This window comes from Dendrobium catenatum, unplaced genomic scaffold (genome assembly GCF_001605985.2).
Source record: "Dendrobium catenatum unplaced genomic scaffold, ASM160598v2 fragScaff_scaffold_71, whole genome shotgun sequence".
In the NCBI taxonomy this organism is placed as follows: domain Eukaryota; kingdom Viridiplantae; phylum Streptophyta; class Magnoliopsida; order Asparagales; family Orchidaceae; genus Dendrobium; species Dendrobium catenatum.
Genome location: NW_021318533.1, coordinates 459043 through 478083, shown reverse-complemented (window position 1 = coordinate 478083; position 19041 = coordinate 459043). Strand labels below are relative to the sequence as shown.

Here is a 19041-nt window from a genome sequence, read left to right as displayed (position 1 = left end):
ATAAATATAAAAATATAAAGATTTAGATATTAGATATATAAATATATAAGAATTCAGTGATTTGATAATATCAAAGAGTAAATACACTAATTCAAAAGTTAAAAAAATAAAAAAGATAGATGAAAATGAAAAATAAGAAAGGTTTTAATATTATGTGTGTAAATATATCCTAAGAAAATAAATTAATTGATAATTATAGGCTAGACTTTTTAAGTACACTTGTAGGACTAGTAGAATTTTGTTTTTGAATATTGACTTTTTAATAGCTATTGAATTCAGATAAATTTAATTATAAAGAATTATTTCTCATCCTGATAAATTTAAAAAAAAATTTAACGTCTTAGTTTTGTACGAAAATACAGTGTGCAATCAGATAAGAGAGAGAGGGTATAGTATTCATAAGAGACCAAATTTTCTACGTGGAAAACTCTGAAAAGGGGAAAAATCACAGGGCCTGACCCAATTTAAAATAATCCACTATTATTTGCAGTCGATTACAAATGAGGCCCTTCACTGGGAGGAAGGCCTTGGTTTGATGTACATCATATGGAGTAAATTACTTGGTGGGAATACAAAGAATCATTGTTGACGTGTTCGTTTGGTCGGAAGGATCATAGTCGGTGGACGACGGAGGTCGGAAAGATAGTTGTCTGGCGACGGAGGTTGGAAGGACTGTAGTTGACAACGACAAAGGTTGAAAGGACCGTTGTCTGGTAACGGAAGTCAGAAGCATTGTAGTTGGCGTGCAATAGAGATCGGATGGGCCATTATTTGGCGATGGAGGTCGGAAGGACCGTAGCCGACCGTAGTCGGCGGGCGGCTGAGATCGTAAGGACCTTAGCTGATAGGAGACAGAGGTGGAGGCGACGGAGGTCAGAAGGACTGTTGTCTGCCAACGAAATCGGAAGGACCGTAGTCGGCATAGGAAAGTTGCTATAAAGATCATTGCTGAAGGGTAACCCCCCACCCCCATTATCTATAAACTAAATATTAATTACCTAATTAACCTCGTGCTTAAGCATCAGCGACCGCCGCCGGTACGTTTGTAGATGGAAAGTCCGACTTTCCAGCCTAGTAACAGACAAAATAATATTTTGAATTCCAAGCCCACGTGGCCGCCTTCCTAGTCCACATACACCCCGCCAAAACACGTCCAGATTCACGCACGCTTTCCTTCTACTGCTTTGCTTCAAGAACGCGGACCACAATCCTGACCAGGTTCATGCGGCACATGCCCGATCACTATAAAATGTTAGACCACTTACACCTTTACAAATCATAATCCACTAATTAATCTTCCGATTGGATAAATACGTTTCCCATTTTTTGTCTTTTAGATCGGAGCTTCTGCTTCGAACGCCGGCGGCCATCTCGGCAATGGCTTCGATGGAAGCGCTTTTTGCGAATGTCCCAGGCGGAAATCTGCAATTTCCCAAAACACGGCGTACTGGTTTTCCCGGTGGTGCCATGGTTCGCCTCCGGCGGGTATACGGAGGTGCGGCTAGGGTTCGGTGCGGCCTGATTGAGCCGGACGGAGGGAAGCTGGTGGAGTTGGTGGCGCCTGCAGGGCCGGAGCGGGAGGCTATTCGGAAGGAGGCGACGCTGGCGGGGGGCTTGCCGCGGATTAAGCTATCGCGGATCGATTTGCAGTGGGTGCACGTGTTGAGTGAGGGGTGGGCGAGCCCGCTCCGCGGTTTCATGAGAGAAGCCGAGTTCCTCCAAACTCTTCATTTCAATTGCCTGCGGATGCCGGATGGTTCTGTGGTCAATATGTCGGTGCCGATCGTGCTCGCAGTGGACGACTTGCAGAAGCGGGCTGTTGAGGGCCGAGACAGGGTTGTGCTTGTTGATGCTAATGGCAATCCTGTTGCAATTCTTAAAGAGTAAGGATTAAATTTCTTCTACACTAGATTTATTGTTTTTCTTTTTCGGCTGTGATTCAAACTTGGAGGTCATCACCATTTTATTTATTTGAAATGATGTGTTACTGGTTTCGTTCATTTTGGTTTTAATTTGCTTCGTTTGCTTTTAAATTAACTGTTTTATTGGTTGAGGTGGAATTGAACGGTATGGCGTGAATTTTAATTATCTATATATTATTTTGCAAAGCAAAGTTCCATCTAATTGATGGCTGGTGACTCTTGAGGGTTTTTTTGGTGCAATATTTATAATTTATCATTCTTTGCCCTTAATAGATGTGTTGATGTACTGTTCTTCGAAGAAACAAAAGCATGGAATATTTAGTATGACAGGGAAAATATCTCCTCTTCTGAGTTAAAGGTGCGGAAAGTACCTCGTATTACTATTGAGTGATTTAAGTGAAGTGTCTTTGTCTAAGTAATTCAAACGATTTTCAGTTTTTGTGTCCTGTCTCTACGACTTCATGATCTATTTTTTAGTGTCGCTGAAAATTTCATTACCATTTAACATCTGAATTATCATTTGGCTTTTGTTGTTTTCTTATTCCTTTTATTTTAGTATAGATACTTACTCATTCCATGAGAAGCAATCACTTGCAATAATATTTTAAGCTTTTCTTGGCATTTTGGTTGTGTTTGATGCTATTTTATTATTCTAAATCAACATGATGTAGGGAGGCATTTCCATTTCTTTCTTTCTTTCATAAGGCATGATGGATTTAAAGGAAAACAAAGTTAATGAATGCTAGATTCATACAAGCATGATTAAGCATATGTAAGTAGTGTTGACATTTGACTTATCACCACGTTTGAGATATTTAACTTAGGCTTCGTTTGGGGCGACTTTCTTAATGCTTTCTAAAGTAGCTTCATGCTTTCTTAATGCTTACTAAAAAATATTTTAAAAAGCAGTAAAAAAGTCGTCCCAAATAAAACCTTAATCGTAATGGGCTGTTTTTATTTCCAACCTAGTTACACCATTCAATGAAACGGGTTTCCTATGTTTTGATCAGTTTACAATCATGTTTGGAATGTGAATGGTCACTTTCCAATTTTATTTTCTAATTAAAACGTTATACAAGCTCAATCATACAGAATGTGTTGTCACTGATCAACAGTTTGATATTTGGGCTGTCATATTATATTTTTGGCTTTTCTATGTGAACTTGTCAAATGTCATCTTGTCTTTTTCCTAAGGTTATTAGTGTCATACAAATATTCTAATCGCTTTAAAATAATCACCTTAAATTGAAAGGATTATTTAAGAAACTCGGTCATGAGATCATTCTGTTTGTTGTCGTTTATGTACTCAATTTCATTAAAAAAAGTGATATTTTGAAGTTGATTGTTTAGTTTCATAATCTAAAAAGAAACTGTACTAGCCTTTTACGTTTTCCAAGTCCGAATAAGACAAGCTTTTTTTTTTTGTGATGAGGAAGCACTGTCCTTAGGCCAGTGAAAATCTCGGTCAACCTAGCATGCAACCCACACCAATTTACACTGACCAACACTTAAGGCTTTCAGTGTTTGTCAAGAGATTCGAACCAGGAATCTAGGCTTTGCCCAGCCGGTTCATAGACAAGTTACCTATTGATGTTAGTTTGATAAGAAATCATAAAACTTATGTCAAAATTCATGAAATTTTGATGTTGGATTTTAAATATTATATTGATAGCCTAGTTGAGCATGATAAAAATATTGAATTTTTTTTATGGATGCATGGAAAATCTATGTAAGATTAGATTGAGTGATAGTTATATTAGAGACATTATGTGAGTATCAGATTTTGAAGATATGATTGTAGAAAATAAAATGAGGTTGTTTTGGCATATTTGCAAAGGGTAGATGTAGCAATAGGGAAAATAAATATAACTAAAATGGAAGATTTAAGAAAAGTGAGATTGAAATTAACATGTATAGAGGTTGTGCATATGAAGTTTGCAAAAAATTAATTTAACATCTCATGAACTATATAAAAATAATGATTAAAGATTCATATAATTATACCCAAAATAGTTGGGGAAAAGATTAATTTTGATGTTGATTTCTAGTTTATGGCAGATATGATATTTTAGGAAAAGAGTACACCTATTTTTATGCTACAAAAGCATTGACCCAAGAGTAAGTATGGTAAACTAAAAATTAATTGCAAACTATATCAAGCACCACGTGAAAGAATATCAACATTTATATGGTTCAGCTTGAGTAATACTATGCCCATTATAGAGGAGAGAATTTGGTCCATTAACAAAAATATTATAATTGTGGTGTACAATAAAAGGACGAATGCTCATTAGTCATTCCCAAAATTCAAGTATACCCTTGCTTAGTAAATAAAACAAGAAACACTAAGTCTCATAAGATAAGTCAAATAGAAATAACTTAGGAATGTCAACAAAGGAAAATGATTAAACAAATATTAGAAAATTTTCCACTTTAGAGATTCCTTGGAAAAGATAACATTGGTTCATGGAAAGATTACTTTAAAATCTCAAAAATAAAATATCTTATAATTTATTTCTCTCTATTCTCTCTCTCTCTCTCTCTCTCTCTCTCTCTCTCCACCCCCCACCCCTTTCTATTTTCTCAATTCTTTCTCAACTCCTAAACATTATTAATATTGCCCTATGCTTCCATGCTAATTAAGCTTCTATACATCAACTTATATAACTACCCACCCAATGCAAAATTACTTATGTGAAATCACTTTATTCATTTCCAAGCTTTCACATAAGAAGCTTAAAGTCTACATCACCATATAATTCATGCATGATATTGAGTAATTTACTAATTAATATCTCACTTAACTCAATATTATGATAAATCCTAGATCTCTTATATGACTTCCTTTCAAGTTAAACACTGTCAAGCTCTATAAGCTCTGAAGGGCTTAGCATGCACAATCTTTTAGTGATGTTTAAATACTCTAGCCACAAATCTTCTTCAGTTGTTTCCTATAGGACCTATGCTAAAACCTCAGTCCACCTATTACAATTTAATTGTTGAGAGAACCTTTTAATCCATCTTTTATTTGTCTTCTTGACTTGTGATTTAGATATCTTATTACGTCCTATGAGTGCCTTCACATGCCCTTGTTGAACTAGAATACTGCACATTTTGGTTCTCCAAAGCCTAAAATAACTCTTTGAGTTATTAAACTTCTCAATCTACAATTCCATGGTTATTGTATTCCTCATAAATCTTTGCTCTTATACTAATTATTGGGAAAATAGTGTGCATAACTTTATTCTATCAAGAAATAACCTTTTGAGCAAGTATGATGAACCTTAAATTAATTGCAAAACAGATTAGATATCGTACAAAGAACACCAAAGTAGATTAATTTAATTAAGCTTATGTTTACAAGGGATGAGAGAGAATTTGATTTACTAGCAAAGAAATCACATGTGTGGCACACACTTAAAGGATATTTACCAAATATTCTCAAAGCTCAAGTATACACTACCTCAATAAAGAAAAAAGAGAAGCTTAAAATATTACAAAATAAGTAAGAACAAATTATTTAGGAGAGTTAAGAAAGTAGTATTAAACCAATACCAAATACCAAAAATTGAAGTTCTTAAAAAATCATACAATCATTCATTGAGATGATACTTTGAATTCCTAGAAATAAATTTGTGATTTATTTCTCCTTTCTACTTCTCTAGCCTTTTTCTCTCATTTCTCAATTCCTTCTCACCTCCTTAATAAAAAAACCTCAAGATTGTCTAAGCTTCAATGTCATTTAAGCTTCAATACGTTAATTTTTTCTGTATACCAATCCATTGCAAAGTTATCTAACTTATGCACACCCACCTTATCTATTTACAAGCTTTCACACAAGAAACATGATATCTATCTCATCATGTGGTTCATATATAGATATTAGATCAGGGCCTAACAAATCATGTAACATATTTTCTTGCTTCTACATAAGAAATTTGAAACCTATCTTACCATGTGATTCGTGCATGACATTGAGTCAATATCTAGAATAGCACCACCTTTTCTTTGTTGGTTGTTCTCAGTTAGTCTAAGATGATTTTAATTTGCGTACCAATCCAAATCATTGATTATCCCTTTCCACCATTACCTGCATTGTCACTTTTTCCTAATCTGTAAGTTAACCTTCTTTTTACTCTCTTTTCCTCAAATTGCTCTTATTTATTCTAATTTCGTTCCTTCCTATCCAACCTTTTTTAACCTCATGCATTATTTCCTTCGTGTTTATCCTTTTACCTTGAAGGATACTTTTAGCTTGTGTATTCATAGGCCCAACATTGGAATTCTTATGTAAACGACATGCCGCCCCGACTCAGCAACCTGTACCGGAATAGGTGCAGTTAGTTTGATACTGAGTTGCTGTCTCAGAAAATTTGAACTACTGATTGAAATAGTAGTGAGTTATAAACCACATTCTTCGTGGGATAAATACTGGCTCGCTTCGTTTATCAAACTTCTACATTGTTGAACTAATTTTTTAGTTGCTTATGGGTCTAGGACTTTCCATTTTTCCAGCTGACAGCTGCTAGAACTTTGTGCATATTAATATTTGAAGGGTCATACCTTCTGGTTCATTGTAATTTTAGAATCTTTGGCTTTAGGTATACTTTCTTTACTATCCTTTTTTCCTTAAAATTGGAGGACCCGAAATAACATTTGGTTCATATTTTGAAAGTTCTTTTTAATTGATGAAATATATAAGCATTTCTAGGTTAGTGGTTATTGGATATTTTCCATTGTGTGCAATCTTCTTTTAGCACATCAATATGTTAAAAAAATGCACTTAATATGGCTTTTGAAAATCTTGCCAAATAAAATATGACATAATTAATTTGAAAGGATTGCTGAAATATGGCCATCACGTTTGTGTGTGTGTGTGTGTGTGTTTATAAGGCTAGTTGTTTGCATGTTGATTGAGCTGCACTGTACTGAGAATAGATTATGGAGCCCAGAATGAGCTACTAACTTAGGATGTGATGCCCTGCTTGAAAGCATGTGCTGGTCATCTATTTGAAAAGCAAGTTTCTTCAGAGCTTTAATATGAAAATGTTAATTGGGAATCCATATTTTTTAGTTTTATGGTTCCTCAAAGAACAATTCAATTAACTGACCACATGATTCGAAGCCACTTGTTCTTTTTTATTTATTTATTTATTTATTATTTTTTTTTTTGAGCAACTTGTTCTTGAATCTTGCTTAACCATGATAATAGGTATTGAGACCCATACGAGCTACAAACTACATCAACCACACCAATCCCAACTAAATCATCAGTTTTGATAGCTTTTCTTAGGGAGTTTGAATCAAGGGGAAACCAAAGTGGTCAAACTCATTTTCAAGCCAAAGCTTAAGCTCATATATGAGTGCCATCCATTTTTATTTCTACACGAATATTCTTTTCAAATCCGATGTAGGATTAAACCCAATACTGTTGTCTACCTCAATGTTGAAGATATGCTACTAATGTGAGTGTAAAGAATGTTTTTAACCCATTCTCTCTCAAAAAAAATTCTAAGAATATATAGTGGTTATATGCGTACATACTTTTGTGGCAGTTTAATGCAAAGCTCTGCACTTGCTTCATCTTTATTTCCTTATATGTAATCCTTCATTTATTATTTATTCCTCTGCTTTATATTTTAATTTCAATATGTACTTCTACCATATTTGTCTTATATACAAAAACTACATTTTTTTTATGCTTATTAAGTTCTTTGATTACTTAATAGGCTTCCTCTGATGAACTTTGTCAAAATCCTAAATTTTAATGTTTGATTTCTACTACATTTCAGCATAGAGATATTCAAGCATAACAAGGAAGAAAGAATTGCTCGAACCTGGGGAACAACTGCCCCAGGATTACCCTATGTTGAAGAAACCATAACCAATGCTGGAAACTGGCTCATAGGTGGAGACCTGGATGTCATAGAGCCAGTCAAGTACAATGATGGACTTGATCAATATCGTCTTTCGCCTGCAGAGCTTCGAGAAGAGTTCACAAAGCGCAATGCAGATGCTGTATTTGCTTTTCAGCTCCGAAATCCTGTGCATAATGGCCATGCATTGCTTATGACGGATACTCGTAAACGCCTTTTGGAGATGGGCTATAAAAACCCTATCTTGTTGCTTCACCCATTGGGAGGCTACACCAAAGCGGATGATGTACCACTCAGTTGGAGAATGAAACAGCATGAGAAGGTTAGTTATTTTGTACCCATGTTTTCCTCAACATTTTTTCATGTAAAAAGCTATACCTGAATATTTGAAGTATTTAGCCTAAAAGCAAGCCATTCGTTATTTCAATTACAGAAACTATAGGTTAATTTTATATTTTAATTAGTAATATGTTGTTTTTTCTAAAATTCCATTACAGGTGCTTGAGGAAGGTGTCCTTGACCCTGATACTACGGTTGTTGCTATCTTCCCCTCTCCAATGCATTATGCTGGACCTACTGAAGTGCAGTGGCATGCCAAGTCTCGTATTAATGCCGGTGCTAATTTCTACATTGTTGGCAGAGACCCTGCTGGCATGGGTCACCCCCTTGAGAATAGAGACCTTTATGATGCTGATCATGGGAAAAAAGTACTCAAGATGGCACCTGGTCTCGAGAGGCTCAATATCTTACCATTCAAGGTATGCGAACGTGAAGCCAAAAAATATATATATATTTAGGCTTCGTTTGCGACGGTTTTTTTTTTTTTTTTTTTTTTTTTTTTTTTTTTTTTTTTTCGTTTGCGACGGTTTTTTTTTTTTTGCTTCTTAAAACAGAGTTTTAGTACAAAAATTAAAATTTTTGTACTAAAAAGCTGTTTTAAGAAGCAATACTAAAGCCGTTGCAAACTAAGGCTTAGGCTTCATTTGAGAGGGCTTTCTTTCTGTTTTTTAAAACAATTTTTTAATAAAAACTTTTAATTTTGTACTAGAAAACTACTTTAAGAAGTAGAAAGAAAGCCGTCAAACAAAACCTTAGTTATATAATCCAATCTATTTGAGGGACTTCTTGAAAGGATTTAAACTCTAGGAGAGAGCGAAAATGATACTTAGTTACATGATCTAGGGTTTGGGGCAAGATTCAATTGAACACTAAGTTAAGATTATATTTTCACTCATTTTGAGTTCTGAAATAAATCCTCACTTTTAAAGCATTTTGCAAGCAATTTGTAGAGTCGAAAATCCATTTTGATTTCGAAATATAGCCAACCAAATGATGGAATCTAGAGAAATCATAATTTTACAAAATATTTTTCTAAGTCAAGCAACCAATAAAGCTCTAAGGGTATTCTTAATTTGTGATGTTTAGCTATCGAACTGTCCTTACCGTAAGGTGTAGCTACTCACGGTACATGCTAATTTTATGTAGCCTTCTTAGATTTCTGTTGCTTTTTTGGAGGCCAAAGAGAAGGAAGAAAAAAAAAATTTTTTTCATTAAAGAGAAAAAAGAAACATGATGGATGATATCGGTTAGCCATGTCAGGTGAACTAAGTTAGGCGCAAAGCCACCTTATATATTTAGAACGGTGTTTCTTTGTTGATCTGTCTCTTATTTGAAATCATTTAAGAATCATAGACACATTTTTCTTTATATTTTGAAATTGAAGATTGTTTGTTACTATAATATGCTATTTATTACTCTTTTCTGGTGATGCTTTTCATGGACGGAACAGCCCATTTTCCTTTCTAAATTGACAAGAAACTGCTTTATTGTAAGATGTTTTACTAAGTTTTTCTTGAATCTTTTCAGGTAGCTGCCTATGATAACACGCAGAGAAAGATGGCTTTCTTCGACCATTCAAGGCCCCAGGATTTCCTCTTCATCTCCGGCACCAAGGTACTCTTTGCCTAAGTAGAAATTAGAAACCTCTTATGAATCTGAGTAATCTGTCTCAAAATTGAAGCGTTTGATTTTGATTTTGACTAAGCGAAAATGATCGATTTTGAGTAAAGCTTCAAGCTGATTCGAGTTAAATATGCATTTATGCACATGCATATATATCATATATTAAGGGTTCGTTTGAAACCGCTTTCTTAATTCTTTCTATGAGAATTTTTAATACTAAAAAGTTGTATTAGAAAGCAATGCGAAAGCTGTCGCAAACGAAACCTAAGTTAGTTTCAAATGATTTTTTGAGTCAGCTAAAGCTAATTTTGAGTTTCAAACGCAATTATCATCCAAACACCATAATCTAACTTCGAATTTCATTCTGCAGATGAGAAACCTTGCGAAGAACCGCGAGAACCCACCAGATGGCTTCATGTGTCCTGGAGGATGGAAAGTTCTTGTAGAATACTACGACAGTGTGGCTTCTGGTACCAAAATCCGACAACCTGTTCCTGCTTAAGACAGGTTAAACCTTACTTCAGAATCAAAAGATGGTGAACCATACCTGTATAATAAGCTCCAATGAGCAATGAAACTGTGCGTGCTGCTTGTGTTCACAGATTGTCTACACAGCAATCACTATTGTACAGAAACTAACTTGCAAAGCTTCTGTTATGCCATGCATCGCTATGGAAATATTTTCTACCCAGTTATGCTAGTGAGAGGGAGAGCTCAAGGGTAAAGCTTTCACCCTTAGTGGGTTTTGGCAAGAATTAGAGCAAAAGCCATACTTTCTAGTAACATCATTTGGAAAGATTTCTCTTTTGTTATGTCTGAGTCATTTGGGTCTTACGGTTCTGTTTGGGATAATTTTCTGACTATTTTGTTTTTCAGATAATAATTATAAGTTCTGTTGGGTATTGACTTCTTGTTATTTCTCGTTGTTTTTCAAAAAAAGTTCGGGTGAAAAACTGTTTTCTGCAATCATAATATCAAAATTATTTTCTCAACATCAATTTTATAAAATACTGCGATCGTCTCATAGAAACCATATGCAAATTATATATAATGGATCAAATCAAGAATCATGTTAAATTTTTGGGTAAGTTTAGTCCATTTAATATTTTAATTAGATCAGTATTCTAATAGGTTAGTTCATAACTCGACCGCTTGACTAGCCCACCCTAATCAATCCAAAGGTGTGAATAATATCTCGATCACATATCGGATTCATGCTTCTGATGATGATGATGATGATGCGTAAATTGATCAAGGCATGAGATTAATCTTTATGATGAATGATGATCTTAATTGAACACTCAAATATACGAGAAATTATTCTGTGCGGATCCGGATGTAGCTTGACATCCGAAGGTGAATCTCGTGCAGCCACGTCAACGATATCGAGTAGTATAGTGCTGCGGTACCGAGCAAAGGGATGATGTGGCGTATTCTGACTGGTTTTCGGACGGCATTCGAGTATTGCATTGAGGTGAATAGTCCATTCAAGGTCATTTCAAATATTTATACAAAGTTACAGGAATAAATAAAATATAAAATATACTGATAAATCATCCTATCAAATGAAATCTACATTTTGCAGATGATACCATCACGCCTCTCTTTATAATAATAAATAAATAAATTGCATGACACCAGAAAAATGAAAAATCCAGCTAACTTCCAATCTATTTTAGCTCTCATTTCATCCATTCTGCTCTTGCACCTATAAATACAAATCCTCTCCCACGCTTCTGTAATTTTTGCTGTAAGCCTGTAACCATTTACTCCTCTGCTTGCATGGCTGTAGTGACGATAGATCTTCTCCTCTCATTCAAGTAAGCTAGCTATATCATCACTCATTAATGACCAACGCCGCCTCCGACGAGGACGGCGGCCCGGAAACCAGTCCGGCCCATCCAACCTTGAGTGCCACTGTAATCCCTGGTCCAATAATCGTCGGTGCCGGCCCATCTGGCCTCGCCACCGCCGCCTCACTCCATCTCCTCTCTATCCCCTCCGTCATCATCGAACGCTCCGACGGCATTGCCCATCTATGGCGACACCAAAGCTACGACCGTCTGTCTCTCCACCTTCCCAAACAATTCTGCGAGCTTCCTCACCTCCATTTCCCCTCCCACCACCCCAATTACCCTTCCAAATCCGATTTCGTCTCATACCTCGTCTCCTATGCTCACCACTTCGGTCTTCGGCCACTGTTTCAATGTGCCGCTACGGCGGCACGGTTTGATGAGACGGATTCTCTGTGGCATGTGGCGGCTGCGCGGAGATGGCCGGAGGGGAGGGAGCAGGTGGTGGAGTTTGTGTCGCCGTGGTTGGTGGTGGCGACAGGGGAAAATGCAGAGCCGGTGGTGCCGGAGATGAAGGGGAGGGAAGCGTTTAAAGGTGGAGTTTTGCATTCCAGTGAATATAAGAATGGAGTAGACTGTAAAGGGAAGAGGGTGTTAGTTGTCGGTTGTGGTAATTCTGGAATGGAAATGTGTTTGGATTTGTGCGAGTATGGTGCAATGCCATTCTTATCAGTTAGAAGCGGAGTAAGCTCTTTTCTAATCTCTCTCTTTCCGCCTAAAAAAACTCTGGTTTTTTGCTTCCTTGCTCTGCTTTTACCCTGTTTCAGAAAAACTTTACATTGAATCAAAGACTCCATGACATTATGATCTTTTGATAGATTAAAACAGGAATTTCTGTTTTAATGAAACAAAGATTAACAATGAAATCACCATAATGCTTTTTCTATATGGCATTGCACTGTCATTCCAATCTCTGCAATGAAAAATAACAACTTCATTTCGTACTGGTGAAGAAGATTAATCAATGAAAGTGCCGTACCTTATTTCGTACTGTGCTTACAAGTTGTATTCCTGTTAGTTTTTGCTTTTGATTATATGAGAATGTTAGTTTTTGCTTTTGATTATATCGGCAGGTGCATGTATTACCGAGAGAATTGCTTGGAATCTCTACTTTCAGGCTAGCAATGAAGCTGTTGAAGTGGCTTCCAGTGAGATTAGTGGATAAAATACTAGTATTATTGGCGAGGATGGTAATTGGAGATACAGGAAAGTATGGATTGAAAAGGCCTAAGATAGGGCCACTTGAGCTCAAGAATGCTACTGGAAAAACTCCTGTTTTGGATGTTGGAGCATTTAATCTGATAAAGAAAGGAAGTATTAAGGTAGTTTATCAATTTTCATTGTAATTGGTTCTTCTTATGAGTTTTTGGATGATAATGATATCTCATATAACTGTAATGAAATGCACAAATCCCAAATTTGTTGTATAGAAAGATTACAATATGTCATATCACCTTCGATTCTCTCACTCTGTACTCTGTTCTTCCCAAAACCTTGGTTTCTCGTGCATTCTACTGTAACTTTCAAAGATATGATTTTTATGTGATTAGTGACTAAAGACAACACATCATTTCAACAACTAGAAATTACTCAGAGTCTATATTTGATATTTCTCTCTCTAAACTAGTTATGGGCCATTCTATTTACTGATCAGAGGATCTCTGTTCCCCATGCTGACCATGGCAGATAGTATCAGAAGTGGAATCCCTTACAAGGAATGGAGCCAAGTTTGCTGATGGAAGAGAGATGGCTTTCGACTCTGTCATTTTTGCTACCGGTTACAGAAGCAACGTCGCTCACTGGCTCAAGGCAAATATCTGCGCTCTCTCTCTCTCTCTCTTTCTCTCTCTCGCGCACACAAATCAAATAATTCTCATCGAATAAATTTCAAAAAATAAAATCTTCTCATGGAATAAGCTGTCTTATGGTTCTTTTTAAAAATTCCTTTGTAAAAACAGCATTTTTTTTTTTCCATCCAAAATCAGCTTGTATGTTTTATCCAAACAAGACGCACTGGTTTACCTGAACTCCCTTAAAAAATGCGATCTTTTGAATGAAAACTTAAATCTTTTCTCAATCCAAATATCAAATACACAAAACAAGAAATTCAGATTACTGCATTCTCTGCAGGACTGTGATTTCTTCTCAGATGATGGCAAGCCCAAGTACCCATTCCCCAACGGCTGGAAAGGAGAGAATGGCCTCTACTGCGTTGGATTTACAGGCAGAGGACTCCTCGGCGCCAGTATTGACGCAGAGAAGGTAGCTCTTGACATTGCAGATAGATGGAAGAATCTCTAATCTAAAAAACCAGTAACAAAAGCTGGTTTCTTTGTTTTATGTTAACTTAGAAGTTTAGAATGAAGCAGGTTTAGCTCGCTCCAAGCATACAGTTCTTTTTGTTCCCTTTCTTTTCACTGTACAAGGAGCAGTATTGTATTTTTAATTTTTTGTGGGTGGGTGGGAGGTGAAAGGAGCAGAATAGCATAGTGTTGCATGGTCCATATTTTGTATCAGGAGAGAGCAGTGCTAAGCACAGAGAGTGATGTCAATGTGAGCTTGGCTTTTGGTTTCAAGTGGTTGCTTCCGCCTCTGTTATCAGTCCTTTCCTCCTTCTCTGCTCCCCAAATTCCAGTAGATTTGGGAGGTAGTGGTTGATGCTCTTTGTCCTGTATTTCAGAGAGCAATGTGTGGCTTTTTGTGTACTGATTTCTAATGCTGAATGTCTAGATATAAGTTTCATGTAGTCGAATAAATTTAAAATTTTGATAGTAATTTTCAAGATATTTACTAGTTAGCTTCAAAATTGTTTGTTCAGAAGATAAAAACTTTACTCCCAAAAATGACCAAGTAAAGAGAGAGAGAGAGAGAGTGTGTGTGTGTGAGTGGATTATGATAATTTTTTATAAGTACAAAATGATTATTGATAGATACAATCATTTGATTACGTGAAATGTATATATATGGAGCCGATTCTTGTGAAGTCACTGGTTGACTTCACCTTTGCTCATTGAGTTCTTGTGAGTAGTTATGCTGATGGAGAAAAGTTCATGCCCTCAAAACGTTCGTGGTTAATGTTATGAGAGGAGAGAAAACCCTAGAGTGTCTCCTTCCCTCGAAGGGACGTCGACGTGCTGAATTCGGCGCTCGACGTGCGGGGCAGGTACGAAAATTTTTTTTTTCTTTGTTTTGTTTTATACGGCAGGTTAACAGTTGTCAATGTTAAAGAATGGTAGTTTAGCTTAGTTGGATATTCTATCAGTAGGTCTTTCTATGAATCTTTAATACATGCTATCAACAAAATGTGGGCTTTGAATGGTACTATGAATCTGCTCTTTTTTAGTGATGATTTTTTTCTTCTGAAATTCTCTACCCGTGAGGATTTTTAGAAGGCTTGGACTGGGGGTCCTTGGTTTTTTCTTGGAAAACCATTTTAGAAGGCCGGACCACCGACGGAGTTCCGTCGAACCACCACTGCTCCACCAACGCCGGACTTCCGCCGGGCCACCACCTGACGCCATGTGCTCCGCTGGACCACCACCTGACGCCCTGTGCTCCGCCGGACCACCGCCTAATGTCGTTGCTCCGTCGGACCACCACCTAAAGCCTTGTGCTCCGCCGAACCACCGCCTAACGCCGTTGCTCCACCAGACCACCACCTGACGCCCTGTGTTCCGCCGGACCACCGCCTAACGCCGTTGCTCCGCTGGACCATCACCTGTTGCCCTCTGCTCCGCCGGACCACTACCTGACGCCCTGCGCTCCGCCGAACCACTACTTGAGGCCCTCACTTTTTCCAGATCGCCGTCAGAGGCCCTCACTTTTTCCAGATCGCCGTCAGAGGCCCTCACTTTCGTCAGACCTTCACCTGAGGCCCTCGTCTTCGCCAGATCATCACCTAAGGCCCGGACTTCTATCAGACCATCCTCTGAGGCCCGAAGCTCTGTCAGACCACCTGACACCCAGATTTCTAACGTACAATTGTTAATTATAAACTGATCGCCCTCAGAGGTGAGTCAGCCCATTGTAACCGACTCAAATTCTAGTGGAATCATTTTCAACTGGCTAAGCCCCGTGGTTTTTCCCCTTTCAAAGATTTTTCATGTAAAAAATCTTGTGTTCTCTATGTGTGAGTTGGATATCCGTACAAAGCTAAGACGTACAATTAAAACTCTATCGCCGCGTATATTCTAGCTCGCAACAATTATATATAATCTACTTTCACTCATCCCTTTCTCAACATTTCTCATTATTGAACAATATCTAGCAATACTAAATAAAATATTAATTTTAGCATAAATTTTTGTTTTTACCCTTTTTACAAATAAGAGAGAGATCAAATCTGATAGAAAAAAAAAAAAAAAAAAAGAACATAAATGCATGCAGGATTGTAACCTTCTTCATAAATGATTGGCCTCATAAACTCACAAGTTGCATTGGTGTCCTATGTGAAAAGCTTCCACTGCAAACTTATTTTAATATGGAGGTCAGACTAAATTTTGATAATTTTCTTACTATCATATGAAGTATTCATACATGCATCTTGGATGGCCATGCATGATGCTGATAAGTTGCGTGTGGTGGAAAGATGCCATGCATATCTTATATGGTCATATAATTATGTCTCTCTAAGATCATAGAAGTAAAATAATTAAGATAAGATGTCTGGTTGAGCAATCATTATATGATTTTATGCGCTCATATAATAACTTTTCATGTCTTGTTTGCTCTTTTAGAGAGAGAGAGAGAGAGAGGGAGAGAGAGCTTTAGGCATGTTGAGCTGTTGTATCAGATGAATATGAGTGTATCTCTTTTGAGAAGCTAGAAAGAATAGGAGAATGAATTTATGAACTCGATTTGGTCTAAGTGATATGATTTGTTGGTTCAAGAAAGTGCTTAGATTTTGATAAGCGATAGGCATAGCTACACCAAAATCTTTAAATATGAGGTTTGGAGGTTATTAGAAAGGTATTCATCAATCTTTAAACATAGTTCTTTGAATACTCCATTGCTAATGTGATTTATGTGTTTTTATGAGATAAAGAAGGCTGGTCATCTTTGAGCTCTAAAATACCTTATAGATTGTAAAAGAGATTCTTGTTGGAGCTCATTAAGAATTCACTTTTTTTTTAGTATTATAATTTATCTTAAAAGGATTGAATTGTAAAGGAAGAGAAATTAAGACCAGATGCACACAATATCAAAAATGAGTTATTTCTGTAGCAGTTGATAGTTATAGACAGCTTTTCCTAGTGGTTTTAACTGTGACTAATGGTGGCGGTTTAAACCGGTTTTATAGTAGCCATAAAAAAGCTTTGACGAGCCATAATATCTCATATACCACTCAAGCCTCCCAACATTTACATCTTCTCTTTGTCCATTTCATTGATATATTATCGGGCCCTAGTTCTCTCAATCGTTGCCTCACTTTTTCTCCTTCATATCGATCGAGCTCAAAAAATGATTGATCGTTCACCCATCATTATCACGGCCTCCACTGTAGCTTCAATAAACGACCTTAGTCCCAAAGTTGCTACCGCCACTCCCCTTAGCTTTAAAGGCAAAACTATGTCCCCATGCTGTCATCATTTGAACTTTATGAGCAATCACAAATCTGCTTGTCAACCTCCTCTTCTCTACCAAGATTCAAGCAAATAGCATATGCTACTCTGGTCGTAAGCACCATAAAATATTTTTCTTACCCAGTCATGCCCTAGACGAAAGTCGATAACTTGTACAAGTTTCTTGACTTTTTTTTTTGCAATGTTTCTTTGACTTTTTTTTTAATTGTTTTTAGGTATTTTTGTGCACCTATTTATTAACTTTGATTTATTTCAATTTGTTGAGATATATAATATTTAATCTATATTTTCCTTAAACATTTATATAAATTGAATGTAATTCTTCTTTATGCTATGTGGGTTTATTTTTATCAAAGGAGTTCTTAAAGAAGTTAGTGAAAAGGTTGCAGAGTACAAACTAAGAACTTGTGGCCTATAGATATATTTGAAAACACAGCTCACCTTGGCCTGTTGGTTGAGAGCTTATGCTTCAACTAAGAGGTCATGGGTTCGAGTCTTTGTGTATGTGTGGTGTGTGTGAGTTTGTCTTAATTGGCCTAAATGTCCAAAAAAAAAATATATATTTGAAAAAAATTTAACTTACAAAAAGAGAGATCCTTTTTGCCCTAACCTTACTTAACCTACCCGATTTTCTTCCCATTCCGCCGGTGCAAGCCGCGCCCCTCCCGCACGCCTCATGGACGAGCCCCATTCCACGCAGAGGAAGCAGATCCTTGTCAAGTATCCTCAGATTCGAGAGTTCTTTGGACCTGATCAGTGGGCTTTCATTAAGGTTGGAATCGGATTCTCATGATTTCTGTAGGGCTTTTTGCCGATTTACTGGTTGGTTTTTACTCGCATAGCTTGCATTTGTTCACATTTGTTGATTTATGTGAATACGTGTCTTTTGTTTTTCGAATTTGTGCTATCCGACCAGAAATTCTTTAATGAGATTCCTGTAGATGATTGATCTGTTTTACCCTTTCTGTTCTTATAAGTTCAAAGCATAGATTTTTTTCCTGGTTTTAAAAGTTAATAGCCCTTATTTACGGTTTGGAAAGTGGTGCCCTTAGAATTATTTAGATCATGTTTATGAAATGCTCAAACTTCGAGTCTTTCACATCTTGTTGAGTAATCTGCATTTGTAAGATTTGATTTCCAAAGGCCAGCGTTTGATTTGTTTTTTTTATCAACAATAATAGTTCAAAACATTGAATAACAATTCTTTTGAAGGCATTTTCATCCATTGAAACTAACTCAGTCTTTGGAAGACAAAATTCATTTTTAAATGAAATTTTTTGCTCTTGAATATTATTGTTATGCTTAGGGTTTAAGCAATATTTTAAATTGACATATTTTTGTCTTTATTGCTACTTATTAAGCCTGAATGAGTTTGCCCACGTTAAGAATGAGAAATTATTCTGGGCAGAGTTCAAATAGGAAGAACCATCCAGACTTTTAATATACACATTGTGTACATACAATGTGTACACAAATTTGATTCACATGTTCGGACGGTTCTTCTCGTCTAGACTCTGCACAGAATGATTTCTCTGCAAGAATAAGGCTGGTTCCGCCCCTATTTCTTAAGATATTATTCCTAGCCTTACAACACATTCATCTTAACATTCTCACTTATAATAGCATAATTTATATAATTGTAATTTTTTGTGGTACTCTTATTTATATTAAAAAAATTTGAACCGGCCGGTTTTAAGAAACCCGGACCGGTTCGCCGGTTCCCCGGTTGAACCGGCGGTTCATGCCAAAACCAGCCGGTTCGATGCTAAGGCGGTTCTCAGGTTGAACCGAACCGGCTTTCAGACCGGTTCACGGTTGAACCGGTCGGACCGGCCGGTCCGGTCCG

At 36.8% G+C, this 19041-nt stretch overlaps 2 protein-coding genes across 2 annotated transcripts; both read left to right on the top strand.

Moving 5' to 3' along the window:
- The first annotated feature begins 1260 nt into the window (after positions 1 to 1260).
- On the top strand, positions 1261 to 10676 carry LOC110097292 (ATP sulfurylase 1, chloroplastic). Its single transcript, XM_020823579.2, has 5 exons — positions 1261 to 1883; positions 7715 to 8120; positions 8296 to 8556; positions 9665 to 9751; positions 10131 to 10676. Exons 1-5 carry the CDS (start codon positions 1378 to 1380, stop codon positions 10260 to 10262), a joined length of 1392 nt encoding a protein of 463 aa, XP_020679238.1. The 5' UTR covers positions 1261 to 1377; the 3' UTR covers positions 10263 to 10676.
- Positions 10677 to 11607: 931 nt separating this feature from the next.
- LOC110097281 (indole-3-pyruvate monooxygenase YUCCA8) lies at positions 11608 to 14318 on the top strand. The gene is made up of 4 exons (XM_020823562.2): positions 11608 to 12297; positions 12687 to 12935; positions 13300 to 13422; positions 13744 to 14318. The coding sequence occupies exons 1-4, from the start codon at positions 11608 to 11610 to the stop codon at positions 13912 to 13914; spliced, it is 1233 nt and encodes a 410-aa protein (XP_020679221.1). The 3' UTR covers positions 13915 to 14318.
- The last annotated feature ends 4723 nt before the right edge of the window (positions 14319 to 19041 follow it).